Source organism: Mustela putorius, unplaced genomic scaffold (assembly GCF_011764305.1).
Source record: "Mustela putorius furo isolate JIRA1106 unplaced genomic scaffold, ASM1176430v1.1 tig00003983_pilon_pilon_pilon, whole genome shotgun sequence".
In the NCBI taxonomy this organism is placed as follows: Eukaryota; Metazoa; Chordata; class Mammalia; order Carnivora; family Mustelidae; genus Mustela; species Mustela putorius.
Window position 1 is genome coordinate 5058589 of NW_025422123.1, and position 18272 is coordinate 5076860.

The window sequence follows — 18272 nt, forward strand, 5'->3', positions numbered from 1 at the left end:
GCCTTTTCAGATATTAAAAATGGTAGAAAGAAATGGCTATAATCACATGTACTGTTCGGTTGATCGGAACAGTTGTATACAGTTGAACCTTAAAAAACACAGGGGTCAGGGGCACTACCCCACCCCCAGGTGAAAATCTGGATGTAATTTTTGAATTCCCCAAAACTTTACTAATAGCCTGTGTTGACCGGAAGAAGCCTTAATGATAAGATAAACATTTGATTGATAACATATTTTGTATGTCGCATATATTATATATAATTCTTATAATAACGCAAGTCAGAGAGAAAAAAAATCTGAGAAAAATCATAAGGCAGAAAAAGTACATTAACAGTGCGATGTATCCTCCCCCTGCTGCCAAAAAAAAAAATCTGTGTATAAGTAAACCCTCTTTGAAGCAGTTTAAACTTGTGTTTAAGGGTCAACTGTAGTTTTATAAGGTATGATTTGAAAATCTCTGGGCTTCATGTAACTGCAGATTAGGTAGAAGACTTAATCCATATTTTTAGGCAGTTTAATTTCTAAATGAGTGTTCTAAGGAAGAATGAAAACAGTATGCCTATCTTACACACAATTATAGACAAATATAGATCATTCATGGATTCTCTCAAATTTCCCCCTCTTTGGATAAATGAAAATGAAATGTGGCTGATCTTAGTTTTTTTGGAAATACTGGAAAAGATAGAACAGAAGTTCAAGACCAGTCTTAGCACTCTAAGAGTCTTAAAACCCTCATGCTCATGGACTGAAGTTTGTGGTCAAGGAACAGAAATTAGAGGGCTTGGGCATGTGACTTTGAGAAGTATATCTTTCTCTTGGTTTTCTTAATCTTGCTTCTCTCTCTTTCTCACCTTAATAGTGTTACCTTATTCTATACTGATGTTATAAATGTAATATTTTTTAAAAATCAATGCATTATAATATTGTTAAACTCTAAAATACCCAAGCAGGTTATAAAAATGAAAGATGATCTATTGAGGATAATTTGTCAGTTACAAAGAGTAACTGAAATATCTGTGGGGAGATGTAATATGGTTTAGTTGGGTAGGTAGGAGAGGTGTCGCTGATGGAAGAAACTAAAGGAAGTGGTACCAGACCACAGCCAGCTACAAAGGAAGACTGCTGTGTTGCTGGTGTGGCAGGTTTTGTTGACCAAGTGGCACCTCTGTAGGATGGAGCTCCTGGTGATACTCTTTAACTAAATTGTGCAGTAGGAAAGGCGTTAAACGAGGATGGGGTGCAGTTTTTCAGATGAACGAGTGGTTTATGGGCTATCCACCTTCATCTGCCTTTTTTAAAAAATTAAATTAAAAAAAAATTTTATAAACATATAATGTATTTTTATCCCCAGGGGTACAGGTCTGTGAATTGCCAGTTTTACACACTTCACAGCACTCACCATAGCACATACCTTCCCCAATGTCCATTACCCCACCACCCTCTTCCTACCCCCCTCCCCCCGGCAACCCTCAGTTTGTTTAGTGAGATTAAGAGTCTTTTATGGTTTGTCTCCCTCGCGATCCCATCTTGTTTCATTTATTCTTTTCCTCCCCCCACAACCCCCCACATTGCATCTCCTCTTCCTCGTATCAGGGAGATCATGTGATAGTTTGTCTTTCTCTGATTGACTTATTTCTCTAAGCATAATACCCTCTAGTTCCATCCACGTCGTCGCAAATGGCAAGATTTCATTTCTTTTGATGGCTGCATAGTATTCCATTGTGTGTATATGTGTATATGTGTGTGTGTGTGTATACACACACACCACACCTACTTTATCCATTCATCTGTTGATGGACATCTAGGTTCTTTTCATAGTTTGGCTATTGTGGACATTGCTGCTATGAACATTCAGGTGCACGTGCCCCTTTGGATCACTATGTTTGTATGTTTAGGGTAAATACCCAGTAGTGCAATTGCTGAGTCCTAGGGTAGCTCTCTTTTCAACTTTTTGAGGAACCTCCATGATGTTTTCCAGAGTAGCTGCACCAGCTTGCATTCCCACCAGCAGTGTAGGGGAGGGTTCCCCTTTCTCCGCATCCTCGCCAGCATCTGTCATTTCCTGACTTGTTAATTTTAGCCCTTCTGACTGGTGTGAGGTGGTATCTCATTGTGGTTTTCATCTTTTTTTTAAGGAGACCTGATACATGACCTGTAGGGAGCATCAAGGTAGTTGAAAAGAGAAAGCTTTGACTTCTGTCTGTGTGGTTCATAAAAAGGCAAGAAACCATGTTTTACCATTTTCTGACCATTAAATACAATTTCAGATGAAAATAACTGTCTTTCCTTTTGCTAGTAGGGGGAAATACTTTTTTACATCCTCCTATAGTAGCAAAGAAACTTTTTTTTGGATAGATTTCTAAAAATAGCAGAAAATTAAAAATGAAGTTGATTTTTATAAATTAAATACTATGGGTACAGTCCACAGAAATTCAGAGTTTGCGTGAATGGGAAGAAAATGTTAGAATGGTAAGTTTTAAAAATCATATTCTAAGAGCAGAAGACAAGTAGGATTATCAAAAGAGATGTATCTAGAGAAATTGCACCATTTTATTTAGATAAGAAGGTCTGCTCCTGTTCCTTCACCCCTCTCCCTCACCAAGGCAGCTGGGTCTTTGTGTACATAGGGGTTGGAGAAATTAGTTGTAGTGGTTAGGTACTTCCATGGAAGCACACAAGCAGAGTGTTGAAGTGTAATAACCATTGGAGACAGGATAGCAAAGTGGTTTGGAACAAGGACTCTAGGCCATATACCCTGGGTTCATGAGAGTAACTCTTCTTACTAGTTTGTGTGATCTTTGGCAGTTCAGTTAACCTGTGCCTCAGGTTCCTCATCTTAAAAGACCGGTAATAGTAGTACCCACCTCATACCCTTGTTACAAAAGCTGAAAGAGTTAATATATGTACAGTAGTCTGCCCGTGGCCTCCTTTCCACTGGTTCCCTTTCCACAGTTTCAGTTACTGGTAGTCATCTGCTGATCCTGAAGCAGGTAATTCTACTTCCGATGGATCAATGGAAAGTTAGTAGTAGCCTGAATCTACATCTTAATGCCTACATCATTCATTTCACTTCATCTCATCATGTAGGCATTTTTCATGTCATACTATCCTAAGAAAAAGACAGTATAATTTTGAGAGAGAAAGGGAGGCCACATTCACATAACATCTCTTCTATTACTATAATTGTCCTATTATTGTTGTTAATCTCTAAGTTGTGCCTAATTTATAAATTGAACTTTATCATAGGTATGTATATATAGGGAAAAATATCGTATATATAGGGTTTGGTACTATTTGGTTTCAGGCATTCCCTGGGGGTCTTAGAATGTGTCTTCTGCAGATAAGAGGGAACTACTGTAAAAGCGTTTAGAAGATGCTGGTACAAAGTAGGTGCTTTACGTTAGTACTTATTATTGCAGTTATAACTGAAGCTTAATTTAAGGAATCTCTTTTGTCATGTCCACCTCCTGTGATGGTTGCCTTAAAAATGAACTTGGACAAAAGGTTACTATATGATTCTATTTGTTTGTATATATGACATTCTTAAGGTGACAAAATTATAGAAATGGACGGCAGATTAGTGTTTGCCAAGGGTTGCCAGGGAGCAAGAGGGGAAAGAAGGAGGTAACTCTGGCTATAAAAGGGCAACTTGAGGGGCCCTTGTGGTGATGGATATATAGGTTGACTGTATCCATAAGCTGTATATAGCTTGGCTGTGTCAATATCAGTGTCCTGCTGGTGGCAGTGTACTAGAGTTTGACAGGATGTTACCATTGGAGAAAACTGGGTGAAAGATACATGAAATGTATTTGCATTATTTTTATAATTACATGTGAACCTATAATTAATTATCTCAAAATAAAGCAATTAATGATAAAAGGAAAATAGGCTTGAAGGATTCATGATAGAGAAAAGTTGGCAGTTAAAGTCATACATGTGTATGAGCAGACAGAAACTAGTACTAAGGTTAATAAACATGATGGAAGGAAAAATTGGAACCAGTGGGATTGAAGAGAGGGAAAAGATAAACAACACTTTATTTTCCTAAAAACCCACAACTGATGTTCTTCAAGTACCTTTGCTCCTGAGACTGTGAGAGAGGGTCTACTGGTTGATAAGAGTTTTAGTAAAGAGAAGAAGATAGACAAGTTAAATGCAAAAGGTACTGTGAAAAACAGGCTCCTTGGAAAAGAATTTGAAGATGACAGAAGTAAGCAAAAAACCATCTGTCTACATATATACAATATGCTTAATTCAAGAAATAACTTTTCTGACCTTTCTCTCTCCTGTTTAATCACCCGCTCAACAGAATTTTTTACTTCCACATTTTGTGTTCATAGCATTCTGTTCATATATTAATATGCCACTTAATCTGCAATAGGTTTATTTGTATTTATGTCTTTCCGTTTGGATTGTGGCCTCCTCAAGGGAAGAGATCAGTACCATATACAGATTTCATTTGCCAGCTCAAAGCCCAGTGCCTGGCACACACTGGGCACTAGAGAAATAATAAATCAAATATTGGCTGTTTTCATGGCTCTGAACAGAGTGGTCATTAATCTTAAGGCCTAAATAGAGGAGATCGGATAAACTGAAAATATTATTGTACTTCATGAGATTGTGATTGTTTTTGTAAATGAATTTTCCTGGGCTTTTGTTTTATGGTTTTTAATCTGGTGAAATTTTTCCTTACGTGTAAAATAAGGAAGAGTTTTAAAAAAGTTGAGTGATTTAGTGGTGAAGAGATGTCTTGTAGTAATAATTAGCAATGGTATAGTCAGTCAGGAAAAGAAGGGCGATCAGAAAAAGGCCAAGAAGCTATTGGAAAGGAAATGATTGGAGGAATGACTTGTGACGTCTGGTCCTAACTTTAGTCACAGGGAATGCCCTCTGTCTATAAGAAATCATTGGCTAAAGCACTTGGAGCTAGCTCATCTTCTAATGTTTGCCTAAACAGCCATTCTTTTCCCTGGCATGGATGAACTATATTCTGATGTCCAGTATGTGGCAGGGGTGTGGTGGGAAAGCGGAAGAGCATACTTCCCCTCTCTGCCAAAGTGCAGTACAAACTGGGCTGATTGATTTTTTTAACCTGTCCTCACTTGTGCCAACCCTGTAGCCATGTGGATCTGTCAGGTGCCTGCTGGAAGTGCTTAATTTCTGGTTCTGAATATGTAACAGAAGAGATACACAATGAAAAATCTCCTTTCTTCTAAGTTAAATTATACCATTAAAAACAGATAAGTAGACAAAGAATCTAGAATATGGTATATTCCACAGGAAAACTAACCAGGACTGTTCAAAAGTCTAGGACATTTGAAGGCAGGAACGAGCAGTGAAAGAAAACATACACTTTGAAGGGCGTACTGTCCTAGATTTAAAGGGACTTAGACATAAGATCCAAATGTAGCACATGAAACTTGATTGGACATGCCTCTGAGAACAATGGAGATCATTTGGATATGGACTGAATATTAGATGACATTGGGGAATTGTTCTTGATTTTCTTAGGTGTGATATTTTGGTCATGGCAGGAAATGCCCTTATATTAGATGTATGTATTAAGTATTTTGTTATGTGCAAATTATTTTCATATGCTTTTGGGGGGGAGCATAAATAACGGAGAGGAGAGAGAAAACAGTGTGGATGGGTTATTAACAGTTGTTGAACCTGAATGGAATGTGCACAGGTGTACCTTTTGAATTTTTCTGTGTGTTTGAAATTTTTCAAAATGAAAAGCTGTGTGAGAGCTGAATATTTTCCTCCCAAAGTTGGAAACAAGGTAAGCGTGTCCTTTTCAACACTCCTGTTTAGCATTATGCTGGAAAGCCTAGCCAGTACAATAGGCAAGAAAAAGAAAGAAAAGGCATACAGAGTAGAAAGAACATTTGAGGGATAACTGCTTCCTTTGGAACTCTTGGGCTCTGGTGCCATGGTTTTATTTAATTGTTTCATGTAATGGAGAGGTGCTCTCTTCACAGTGTATTAGCTTTTCCTAGTTGATCCATTGATGATTCATAAGCGCTTTTTTTCTGGTATCAAGATGAGCCACCAAAATCAGCTTCCAGCTTCCTGTCCAGCAGGAATCAGAGGTGAAGGTGGGCTTTGGGGAAGGGAGAAAACTGATTCTAGTCTTTAAAACATGCCTTTGGAAAAACAAAACAAAACAAAACAAAAACATGCCTTTGGAGCTTGTGGGTAATCCTCTCCCACATGGGTACAAATTATCATGACTCATGGCTTCCATGTGTTTTGCTGCTCTTTAAGCTATCTTCTAACCAAAAAAGTCCCTGCAGAAGCAGCTTTTGCATTGCTGTCATGACAACCAAAATCAGACCATTAGATGATACAGTTACCCTCAGGAAGCTTTCTGATGCCATGTATCTGTTAGCAGATTGAGGACAGAGAACCCAAAAGTCCAGGTGCACTCCCACCCATAGTCAGCTCCACCCATCAGCTACCTCAGGTCTCCCGGTCTTGTGTTCTCAGCAGGGAGGAAGAGTCAGAGGTTTGTTTCCTGTCTTGAGGTTGTGATGGTGAGGGAGACCAACCTCAGGTATCTCTAATAGTAAAAGAGAGAGCCAGAGAAAATAACAGGGGGATGGGAGTGGAGCTGAATGGAGAGTAGAGGGATTAATGCTTAAGAATAGTACTTCCTGGCAGTCTGAGAACAACTGACCTTTAAAATGGTTATGATAGAAGACCGCATCGCTGGTGTATTTCAAGCCACATTCACCTCCATGTCATGTATCAAGTATATATGAAGGCATTCCCCACAAAAGTTTAATCATCAGCCCTTTCTGAACACTTGAACTACTTTTTGGCCATGTTTTGATGTCCGTGTTTTTAAAGATTTTATTTATTTTTATTTGAGAGAGAGTGAGAACATGAGAGAGGAGAAGGTCAGAGGGAGAAGCAGCCCAATGCGGAACTCGATCCTGGGACTCCGGGATCATGACCTGAGCCAAAGCAGTGCCTTAACCAACTGAGCCACCCAGGTGCCCCGATGTCCGTGTATTTTTAACAGATGTATCATTCCAGAATTGTTTTAGGGCCATTAGGAAAATAAGAAAGAAGGGGGAAATGCCAGTTGAACAAAGTGGGGAAACAGTGTCTAGTGGGTAATGATGAGTTGTGTTTTTTTTCCTCCTGAAGTCTCAGGAGAGGATGAATTTAATCCCTGCACACACTGAAAGCAAAGTATGAGAAACAGAAAGTACCTATAAAACATTTTTTTGGTCTGTTTTATCAGTTTTTCCAGTGAGAGTGTGGTGTTTTTCATGGACAGAGGTTTTAGCAGCTTAAGCTCCTTTTAAATGGTCGAAGGAGAGGCAGCAGTGTGATGTGTGAGGGTTCATTAATTATTGCTCTTACTGATGTTTGCACAGGCTGTTGGGATCATAAATGTCAATCTGTCAAGACTGTGATAGGTTCTAAAAAAACTGATTGAGTGCCTCAAAAGCTGTCATGCAGCCTGAGATTAAATAGATTCATCTTTCTTTCTTACAGGTGAGGGAAGGTGTGGGTGAAGTGAATGAGGAAGGCTTCCCTCTCTTTGTTGCCACTTTGCTTCTCCCATTCTCCTATTCTAAATTGTGAGTGTTGGGTTGTCCAGAAGGCTAAGAGCCTGCCTGAGATGTCAGAAGGCCACAGTCATGGTTAGCAGCCCAGGGTGTGTGCCTCCTGCCAGCTGCACAGTGATGGGAGATTAAGAGAGATTGGGATTCAACTCTGACAGGCCTGACACAATTTATTTGGAAATTTTCAGGAGAGAACATGAGTAATAAAGACAAGAACAGTGACAGTAAGGAACAAATGTGAATTTCTGTCAGAGACAAAACAGAATTTTAAAAGAAGTAGCTCTGTTTGTTGTCTCCAGTCAAGCTTTCCAGTTAAACTGTGTTCCTAAATTGAGAGTCTTACCACCACTTTCTGTGATTGGCTAGGAAAGTACAATTAAAAGAGTTTCCCTCCTCAGAAGATGGGTGTTTTAAAAATCTCTGTACTTGTTTCTCTGTCACAAATTAAGCAGTGGTTACCTTCAAACCTAAGGAGCTGGTAGGTAAAGTACCTTATCTTAAGATTTTCCTTTCTCATGTGATCACATTATGATTCTTGATCAAACTTTTCTTAGACTTAGAAGATCAGATATGAGATCTCTCTCGTTCTGTTAAGCATAGGCAGAGGAAATGGGCAGCTGGTGAGTACCAAGAACTATGAACCCAGCATGGGGGTATGGCAGCTCTTGTGTGGGTATATGCAGACTAGATTTATGCCCTCAAGAAAGAGCATACTGGGAAAAAATGTGCTTTGTTGGCCGTTTATAAAGGACCTTAATTAGAAGTCACTCTTAACTCCTGGGGTGGAAACAGTTTCTAGCTTGCCACTCCAGCTCTTCCTGCTGCTAATGAGCATGCTCCTTGCAAGGACGGGTTTCTTCTGACAGTTGAAGCTGCATGTAAGAGTTATTTCTGTTCACCTTTCTCTCCGTGTTTAACCCTTATTGCCCAAGTTCAGATTAAGCAAGTAGACTGTTGGGTGTTACCCTCATTGTTGAGGAAATTGAAAATGCATCACGGCAACAGGAGTGATGTTTGTGGGCAAAAAGTGAATAATCAAAGTTTAATTTATTCAATTATGGAGAGTAGATGAGGATTCCTTTAGTGTTGACCATGTTTGGATCTTCTCTTTCTGGTAGTCTTTTTTTAAATTCACATAGAATTTATAATCAAATAGTTGAATTATTTAGTTCATTATTAAGCAATTAGATTCCCTGCCCTGGACATCTGTTTCTCTTATTTAGAGAGCTCACCACATGGCACAAAGTTTCATTAGGTAATTAGCACAGGAGATGTAAATTTCTTATGCAGACATGATGGTGATCCTGTAGACCACTATTTATTTCATTAGCTACTAATTAAAACAATAAGTTGACTTGTGAAAAAATGTTAGGAATGGTTTGCTTCTCTAAGAAGTTATATATAACACAGTCATCTTCCTGGATAGTAGCATGTGGTTCCCCTCCCCCCAAGAAAAATGTGGCAGGGAGCATTAGAAGGCACAGGGATTCCTTTCAATTTAATAGACCATTGACTGAGTGAAGATTAAGTGGGCATATTCCAGAATGTAAAAGTCGTAGCTCTCTTAATGTCTAGGAACAGTTCCTTGATTCTAAAAAAAAAAAACACATTCTGAACCACTTTTCATCTGTTTTGGTTTAGAATCATTGAGGACAGCTTCTCATAGTTCTGTCTTTCTATCCATGGATGCCTTTGGTCTTAGACTTGTCCAGATGCCTAGACATTGACTCTTAGAGAACTGACTAGGGCTCAGTGGTCTTTTAGGATGACCAAGGCAGTGCACCTAGAAGCTGTTAGCAGCAACATAAAACACCCTTAGGACCCATAATTTCTGGAATGTCATATACCTCCTGACTACCAGAACAAATAACTCAGAGTCTTAATATAAAATGTGGGATGAGGAAAGGGAAATTTCAGCATGAGATTAGAGTAAGAAATTAGAAATGGAAAACACAGGCCTCCTCTAACATTTGGGTTTCCCATCAAGTGGCTTGTTTGATAATGACCAGTGATGATTACAATTAATGACAAGAGATGTTTATGATTACATATATACGAATTCTGTTTCCCAATCTTAGGAATCCTACATTGAACAATATTTTCTGACATATCCCTCCAGTGCTTATTTGAAAATAGTTAGCTATGGATAGTATTGCCATGCTAAAAGAACATGTTCTCCTTAGCAAAAGTTTGTTTAAAAATGGGGATGGATAGGGGCACCTGGGTGGCTCAGTGGGTTAAAGCCTCTGCCTTCAGCTCAGGTCATGATCCCATGGTCCTGGGATCGAGCCCCGCATCGGGCTCTCTGCTCGGCAGGGAGCCTGCTTCCTCCTCTCTCTCTCTGCCTGCCTCTCTGCCTACTTGTGATCTCTGTCTGTCAAATAAATAAAATCTTTAAAAAAAAAAATGGGGATGGATAGATAGCGCGTTTGACAGTTTGGGACAGAGTCATATGGAAAACAGCTTTGAATGTGACTCTGTATTTCCAGACACATGCTCTGTTCTATCAGATCGTGTTGTGAAGGAAAGGGTTAGGATCTGAGTGGTCCTCTTTTACATTAGAGGCATGTTGGCATCATGTCAAAAGCCGTCTGGATTTTAACAGTATTAATAATGCAGAGGTTTCAACAGCCTCCCCTTCTTGGTGTGGACTCCTCTCTTCCTCTATCTCTTCACCCACCCCATGCCCCAGGGTTGGGAGATAATTTCTCTTATGGATGCTCCACATTTAGGACCTTGTCTCATAGCAGAGACTATTTTTTTTTTTTTTTTTGTTATGGCTCTTACTCTAGAATTTTCTCTCTCTCTCTCTCTCTCTTTTTTTTTAAGTGTGTCTAAATAGAGCTATTAATACAAATTATGCCATTGCTGGTTTGTGAAAAAAGACCTCCCCCAGAGAGCACTCTAGCTCATATGAAGTGAATTCCTTTGGGCTGGTTGCTTTGTAATGATTTACATTTAGATTGTTGCTTGTTGCTGTTGTAGGGGAAGGGGTCCTGTCTGTGGCTGCCTCAGTCATCACACTGATTGGGTTTGGACAGCTTCGCTCAGCAGAGCTGGGAAATAGGCTGAACTTGCTTTCAATTGTTTTCATCAAAGGCCTTGTTTAGTTGGTTTGTATTGGGGGAAAATGTCATGTAGGACTGGAAGAACTAAATGAGATGAAAAATGAAGTTTACAATTGGTAAGAATGGTGTGTGCCTTCCATAAGTCAGTGCACAGTGTGCTGGACTGAGTGGGGGGCAGGGCTATTTGTATCTTCAGTGTCGGGGCAGTGAGTGTTCCCTAGTGACCTGCATCGTCTTCACACGGAGGGGCTGGGGAAGAGAGGTACAAAGCCTCTACTGAAATACATCCAACAGTGTGCTGCTTCTCACGAGGGCCACTTTAAGTAGAAAAATCAGAACTGCCTAGGAGAAGATTCATTCATCTGAGAAATATTTATTGAGTTGTAGGCAGATTATGAACAAAGCAGGTGAAACTTCCTGCCCTGCAGAATTTTATATCCTCCGTGAGGATAATGTTAAAAGGTGCAGTCCTGTGGAGGAATAAAAGGGAGGAGTTGGGAGGAGGGTACATGCTAGGGGAAGGGAACATGAATAGTCTAGATAGGGTGAGCAGAGAAAAGGATGTTGAAAATGTGACTTAAAAAGACTTAAAAGAGGGACTCCTGGGTGGCTCAGTTGGTTGGACGACTGCCTTCGGCTCAGGTCATGATCCCGGAGTCCTGGATCGAGTCCCACATGGGGCTCCCAGCTCCATGGGGAGTCTGCTTTGCTCTCTGACCACCTCCTCGCTCATGCTCTCTCTCACTGTCTCTCAAATAAATAAATAAAATCTTAAAAAAAAAAAGACTTAAAAGAGATGAGATCCATGTAGATCTGGGTAACAAGTCCTAGACAATTGGAACAGAAGGTGCAAAGGTCCTGAAGTAGGAGACCATCAGGAGGCTAGTGTTGATGGAGTAGAGGGAAAGAACAGCAGCAGAGGTAAGAGAGCAGAGAGGAGGGCAAATCATGCAGGGCCTTGTGAGTGCTGTAGTAGATATTTGAACTTTTACTCTACAAAGGAGAGCTATAAAAGGGTTTTGAACAGGGAAGTGAAGTGATTCTAACTTGATTTTTAACAGTATCATTTGGCTCATTAGTTAAAAGGCTATTATATTAGGCTGGATGTGAGATAGTGGTAACTTGGACCAGGATGGTAGTGGTGGAAGGGTGAAAAGTGGTGGGATCTGGATCTATCTGTTTTGACAAAAATCATTTAGGAGACTCCTTCCAGAGAGGGTTTAGCACAAACCCCTTTGGAACCTTGGCAAGAGGTACATCTCAAGTATGCCACAGTGGCAGCAAGTCCAAGAATATGGAGTGGAGTATTCTGTGCCCTTCTTCTTCTTTTTTTTACCCCCTCGACGGCAGGAGTAATTTACAGCCTGCCTATGTCAGGAACTTTATTCCATTTTAGTTACTTTATTAAGGTTCTACACAATACGAGTTGTCACACGTTACCCCTTTCTCCACACACCAGTTTGGCACCAGCCAGGGTGGTTGTGCAGAGCGCTGCTTCTGTAGCACTCCACAGTGGAGGCCTTGGGACGGACAGCTTGCTTGTGAATAATCAAGGATGCTCCTTTACTCTGAATAAAATTGAAATAATTTTCAACAGCAGAACCTGATTTCATAGGTTATGGATCACCCATCAAATACTGCATCGGGTACATAATTGTGCTAATAAGCATGATGATGAAAAGAAATATTAGGCTTAATCCCTTTTCTAAACAATTATAGTCTACTTGAGGACAAGCAGGTCTCTAAGAAGCAGTAAATAACCAATGCAAGCAGTGAGCTGCCAGGGCCCGAAGAAGAGGCACAGACAAGAAGAGGATCCCAGATCCAGCTTGAATGGTCTCCTCAAAGCAACCCCTGTTTTTAAAAACAACAGCATAGTACTGATTTTTGTTGAGTCAGCCCACCTCCTCTCTAGCTCAGACCTCGCTTGTTATAAGTCTGCCCTACAGGTATGTGCTTGTCACAGTTTGTGCAGCATAAACCAGGCGAGGCAGGACTGGCTGTTGCTCACACAAGTCCAGTTCCTGAAAGAGGGCATTAGAGTGGCTTGCAGTATATTATTAATTAGCTGTGCTCAGCAGGCCAGGCACTAACCCTGATCCCCAAATGTGTTGTTTTGGTCAGATTCACAGTCTGAGAATGAGGCTTCGCCAGTGAAACGGGCACGACTACTGGAGAATACCGAACGACCTGAGGAAACCAGCCGATCTAAACAGAAGAGTCGACGTCGGTGCTTCCAGTGCCAAACCAAACTGGAGCTGGTGCAGCAGGAATTGGGATCCTGCCGCTGCGGTAAGCATCGCCCCCAGTGGTGTGACAGGGATTTGTGTCCTTGACACCCTGCTCTAGCTGTGGAAATTCTTCTCAAGAAGCTGAAGTCCTTCATTCTTCTGAGTGCCTCCCTGCAAGCCATGGGGCTGGAGCTTATGAAAACAGGAGTGAGGGAGTCTTCCTTCTAAATGCCCTTTATTTCCTCTCACGCCCACCAAAAACAAAAACAAAAACATTCCCGCTTCTCTTACACTTACTACTTTAGAGTTGCACTGTCACTGGTTACTGCTTTCAGCTTCTCCCTACCGTGTATTACTCTGGTTCCTGCTCATTGATGACTTACTTAGAAATTAACCAAACCAGTGAAATTCTCAGATATGTGTCATAAAATTCAGATATTAAATTAATTTTGAATGAGTATCTTAGTATGTAGAATAAATGGAAACTCTTCTCCCCCGTTACCCTTTTAAGTGAAAGTTTGATTGGAAAATTATTTCTTTGAACCATAATTCATTGTTGTTTAACCCCTTCAAATAGCTTTAAAGTAACACTCCTTCTGTGTTATCCAGTGTAATACTGGCTCTCCGAATTGCTGCCCAGGGATGTGTTTTAAAACTTTATGCCTGCCCACAGCAGAACAAAGCTTAGTCCAATTCTTTCTCTTCCTTTGAACACATCATGTCCTATAGAAGCAAAATTGTGTAGCTGCATTATTTAGGCTGACTTAGTTTTCCTGTTTTTATTCCCTGATTTAACGCTTAGTATTATAAAATTGTTCTGTGGGACAGAGCTGTCATCAGGCAGATCTGGAAACGTGGCTCTCACACTGAGAATCCTATGTTCTTTGTCCTTAGGAGTAAGATTTAGAAGCCTCCTTTTCCCCTGGGACAGTCATAGACACCCTGCAGGTATTGATGCTGACAGGCAGGACTGGATGGTTCTCTCAGCAGCTGGAAAATCAGGAACTCAAAATCTCTCATCTCCCGAAGAGGCCCCCATTGCTTCTCCCATGCCTCAGTTATTTACCCTGTTGGAAATGAGAAGGAAAGGAAGATGTACCAGCTTCTCATGGAAGCAAAGTTGGAACTCCTGTTTCTGTCAAGACCAGCAATCTGTTTGTTGTAGCATGGGAAGTCCCCTGGACCAGTTTTTACTGTTTTAGCTTGGCATTTAGTTATCTTGTTAATTGCTTGTGTGGAAGTGTAAAGAAGAAAGGTAGGAAAAAAGGTGGGAGGAGAGGCTCACAGCAGCTTTGGTTGTGTTCATGGATGTGGCATGGCCCAAGAGAGCCCAGAACCTTATTCTTCAACTACGTTCTAATCAACCCTGCCAGATAATCTTAAACACTCGGTGAGATAGGGAAGGAATACTGTGGTCAGCTGAGCAAACTCTGGGGCATGGTGGCTAACCAGCCTTGCCCATATTGAAGGGTTTGTTTCCTCTTTAAAGTCTGCAAGTGCTTGCTTTGGTCTTTGCACAAACCATTGGAGGGGGCTGGTTTCAGTGTTCAGTCTGTTATTAGTGTTGTGAAGCCCACTGACCATTTTGCCGGTTGCTTTTATAACACATGCCCTTGGTTGTTACCAAATTAGAATCATGGGATTTTCCTGTACCTTACATTCTTGTTTCTTTCTTGGAAGTAATGGAATCCTGGGTATTACACAGGATTTGCCCTCGTGGATCAAGCAGCTGATCCATTAAGTGTGTCGTTTGCCTCTGGCAGTGGCTGATGCCCTCCTGTCCTTGTCAGGCAGGGAGTGAGAACTCACAGTTCAGCACTGAGATATGCAAGGGTGGTGTAACCAGGCATGCCAGTTTATACTTCAGCTTTGATGCAAACCACCAAAGTGCCCATAGTCTTAAGCACCCAGCAGAATAAAATCTAGAAATACATGTTAGATGATTTCACATGCTCCTAAGTGAAACCCAGTTGACTGTCGCTGGTAAGTTCAGATTATTCTACTGTGTTCTACACAGGAGGCTGGATTTCTAAAGTAACTGTTAGGTTTATCATAGACATGCATTCTTTTTAAATGAACTAACACATAATCCCTTGGTTTATGCCCAATTCTTAGGGTCTACTTACAGAGAGATTTGATTTTAATGCTGGGAAAAAAAGCCCTGAGCTTTTTGCAGTCTCTCCAGATGTAGCCTTCCTAGAGAGAGCAGGGAGTTCAGTTTGGCCCACTGAGACTGTTACACTTATGTGCCCAGAAAAATGAGAGTCTGCTGCCACATTTTAAAAGATGAAGGACAGCAGTGGGAACTTACACCTCTGGGACAGATCTTTGACAAATAGCTCTTGTGTTCCTCCTGCCTGTCTGCTTGGCTCTCTCTAGGAAATGGGGAGTTGTGTCATTATTTCCTTGAGGATGCATGGAGTGTTGAAGAGACGTTGGACTGCCCTGAAAGATTTGGGACTGCAGTAGAGTATGGTAATTTACTATAGGAAGTATAGACTCGGGAAGGTAGTTTGAACTCAGAACACTTCTCCACTGCAGAAAATCTTTTTCTTAATATATATATTCACAATCTTTTTCCATTCCCCTTCCAGTCTGTACAGGTTATTAACTGCTGACAAGAAATTCACATCTCATAAATAATGCTTAAGAGCCATTGCTATATAAATTGAATGTGTTATGAATTGTGATGGGCCTTTTTGTAGCATTCGATGCCTAGAGCAGGAAGAACAGAGGATGTCATTTTCATTAATTTCTAATGAGGTGCCAATTAAAGACAGGGAAGACGCACCAAAGGGAAGAGTGGCCAAGCTCCCCTGAATCCTCCGCCTCAGGGCTGTCATCCAAACACTGCTAGCAAGCCTTTTCTAAAAATTCCATTAAATTACAGTCTCATCGAGAGCACACACAGACACATTCAGCTTGCCTTTGATCTTCAAAAGAGCAATTTGTAAGGCGAGTTTGAGCCTTCTCACATAGGGAACAGCTAGAGGTGATAGGAATTGTTAATTGCCAAGATACTCCATGGGCTTTCAATGAGGAGGTGAATTTTGAAGATGAATTCTCCTCTGCCTTGCTGTGACTAGATAACCTTTAAATCAACAATACCAAAGTAACACCCTTTTCCTGTGAAATCTTTCAGGGTGCCAATTAGAAAAGGCGTGTGGTGAGGCTGGGCTGATAGCCTGCATCCCAGAGTATCTTCAACAGTTTAACTTCTCAAGATAGAAAACAGTTGCATAAAAATGGATTTATTTGTTTCATTTTCTACTCAGTAGGCAAATTGATCAGCTCATTCTCATTACAGGAGTTTTATCTCTGAAAATGCCACCTAGAGGATGTTCTGAAATCTGGCCATCCTCATCAGATCTGGGCTGCATCACAGCCATGTGAAGGCTGTGTTCTCCAAGCCGATCTTGCATGAAACACGCAGCATGGCTTCGTAATCGCTGTGCCTTGCTATCCAGAACCACAGAATTAATTTTTAAATATCAGTCTAAGAGCTTGCATAAGTATCACCTGTTTTTAGTTGAGTGTGACTTAAACTCTAAGCTGATATGTTCCCTTTTGGGACAGCAGTGCTTTTACTAACAACCTAAGTAATCTGGCTTCCTTTTCGTGCTTTCAAAATAAATTTTATGTTCACTTTAGAAACTCAGGAGAGATACTTTCGCCCTTCAGAGTAGTTTCTCTTCTCCAGGTGCTTCAGTGGTCATTTTTTGCATTCTCATTCATTGTTGAACTGAATTCTTCAAGCATTTATTGAGATGGGACTATGCATGAAGCATTTTGCTAGGTTTTGTGGGGAATATAGGATCTAGAAATATGGAATGTAGGAACTCATAGTCTGGGTCAATGGTTTCAAATTGGAGTGGGCATCAGGACCATATGGAAGGTGTGGCAAAACACAGATTTCTGCCCTCCCGCCTTCCAGTAGGCCCGTGCATGTTTAACAACTTTCTTCATGATTATATTCAGATTATTTATCCCCAGACAGACTACTCTGAAGTCATGTGCCCTTCTCAGGGCTTCCCCTCATTGTAGATGTTAATTTTAATTCACTCACCCAAGTCAGAGTGTTGTCCAGTTTCCCCATTCTGTAGTTATTGTTTTGACCGTGTAGCTAGTGAGCATTCTTTGGGAAAACGGTTTATGACCATGTCACAATCCTGCTCATCATCAAACATGTCTCCTAAATTTAGGATCCATTGATGATTCTTGCCAGAACCAGTCTTTACTCTGATGACTGCAGAATGATAATCTTTCTAACTCCAGCCCTCCTACTACATTTCTCATTTGGCATTCAGTGTTCTTTTGTGAGGACCCTTCTCCCCCATTTATTTATCTATTATTATTATGGGCTCATGGGCTTTTTATATTTTTTTCAGTGGTTTGTAATTCATTACTGTACTTAATTATTATGGTAGTCAAATTGCTCCCAGAGCGTTTTCTTACTCCATGGCATAATAAGATATGTTATGGGGGTACCTGGGTGGCACAGTCAGTTAAACATCCGACTCTTGGTTTTGGCTTAGGTCATGATCTCTGAGGATCCTGAGATTGCGCCCCAAGTCGGGCTCTATGCTCAGTGTGGAGTCTGCTAAAGACTCTCTCTCCCTCTGCCCCTCCCTCCCCCTCTGTTACACACTCTCTCTCTCTCTCAAAAAAATCAGTCTTTTAAAAAAAAAAAAAAAAAGATGTGTTCTGAATACATCTGGTACTTATCCTATGGCCAGGCCTGCAATCAGCCATTTTTCTAGTGATCTCTGAGGTGACTTTAATATGCATTCCAAGAGGGATTTGCTGGGCCTGTGAGGAAGGCAGATACATGGCATGAAACAGCTGGCATTCAGGGCGGCCTACCATAAGAGTTTTAACTGAGGTATAAGCCATGTGTTATAGGACTACGGGGAGCAAGAAATTAATTTCAACTATAGAAGACTCTGGGTAGGCTGCAGTAATTGGGGCTTTAAAGGAAGAGTGGGATTTAGATGTGTGGAAAGAGGGACTACCTGTGCAAAGATGGTTTTCTGAAGGTGACCCCTGTGCAGCTGGATTAGGGTTGACTACTAACAAGGGACGGTAGGAATTCATACTCCAGGCTGTAGGGTTTGGATGTTGGTTTGCACTGAGGCGCTGTCATTGGTTTTGAATATGGTCAACAGGATCTAATAGGACTTTTTTTTTCTTTCTTTCTTAATTAAGCACAGAGGAAAGCCCAGGAGGCTAACGAATCTTTTTCAGAGGAATGGTCTAGGACAAATGTGAACTAAGTAAGTGAAAAGGAAATGGGCCTGTTTCACAGCCATCCCTGCCACTACAGAGGACTGCACAGCAAGTGAATAGTGATACCCTAAGGTTCCAGAGTGGGCCAAGGAGCTGTGGTAACTGTG

At 40.9% G+C, this 18272-nt stretch overlaps 1 protein-coding gene across 1 annotated transcript in view; it reads left to right on the forward strand.

The window, feature by feature from the left end:
* ZFAND3 (zinc finger AN1-type containing 3) overlaps positions 1-18272 on the forward strand; it is a 334816-nt gene that overhangs the window by 293117 nt on the left and 23427 nt on the right. The window contains exon 5 of the mRNA XM_045071246.1: positions 12773-12940. Coding sequence (XP_044927181.1) covers positions 12773-12940 — 168 coding nt within the window. The remainder of the gene's footprint in view (positions 1-12772; positions 12941-18272) is intronic.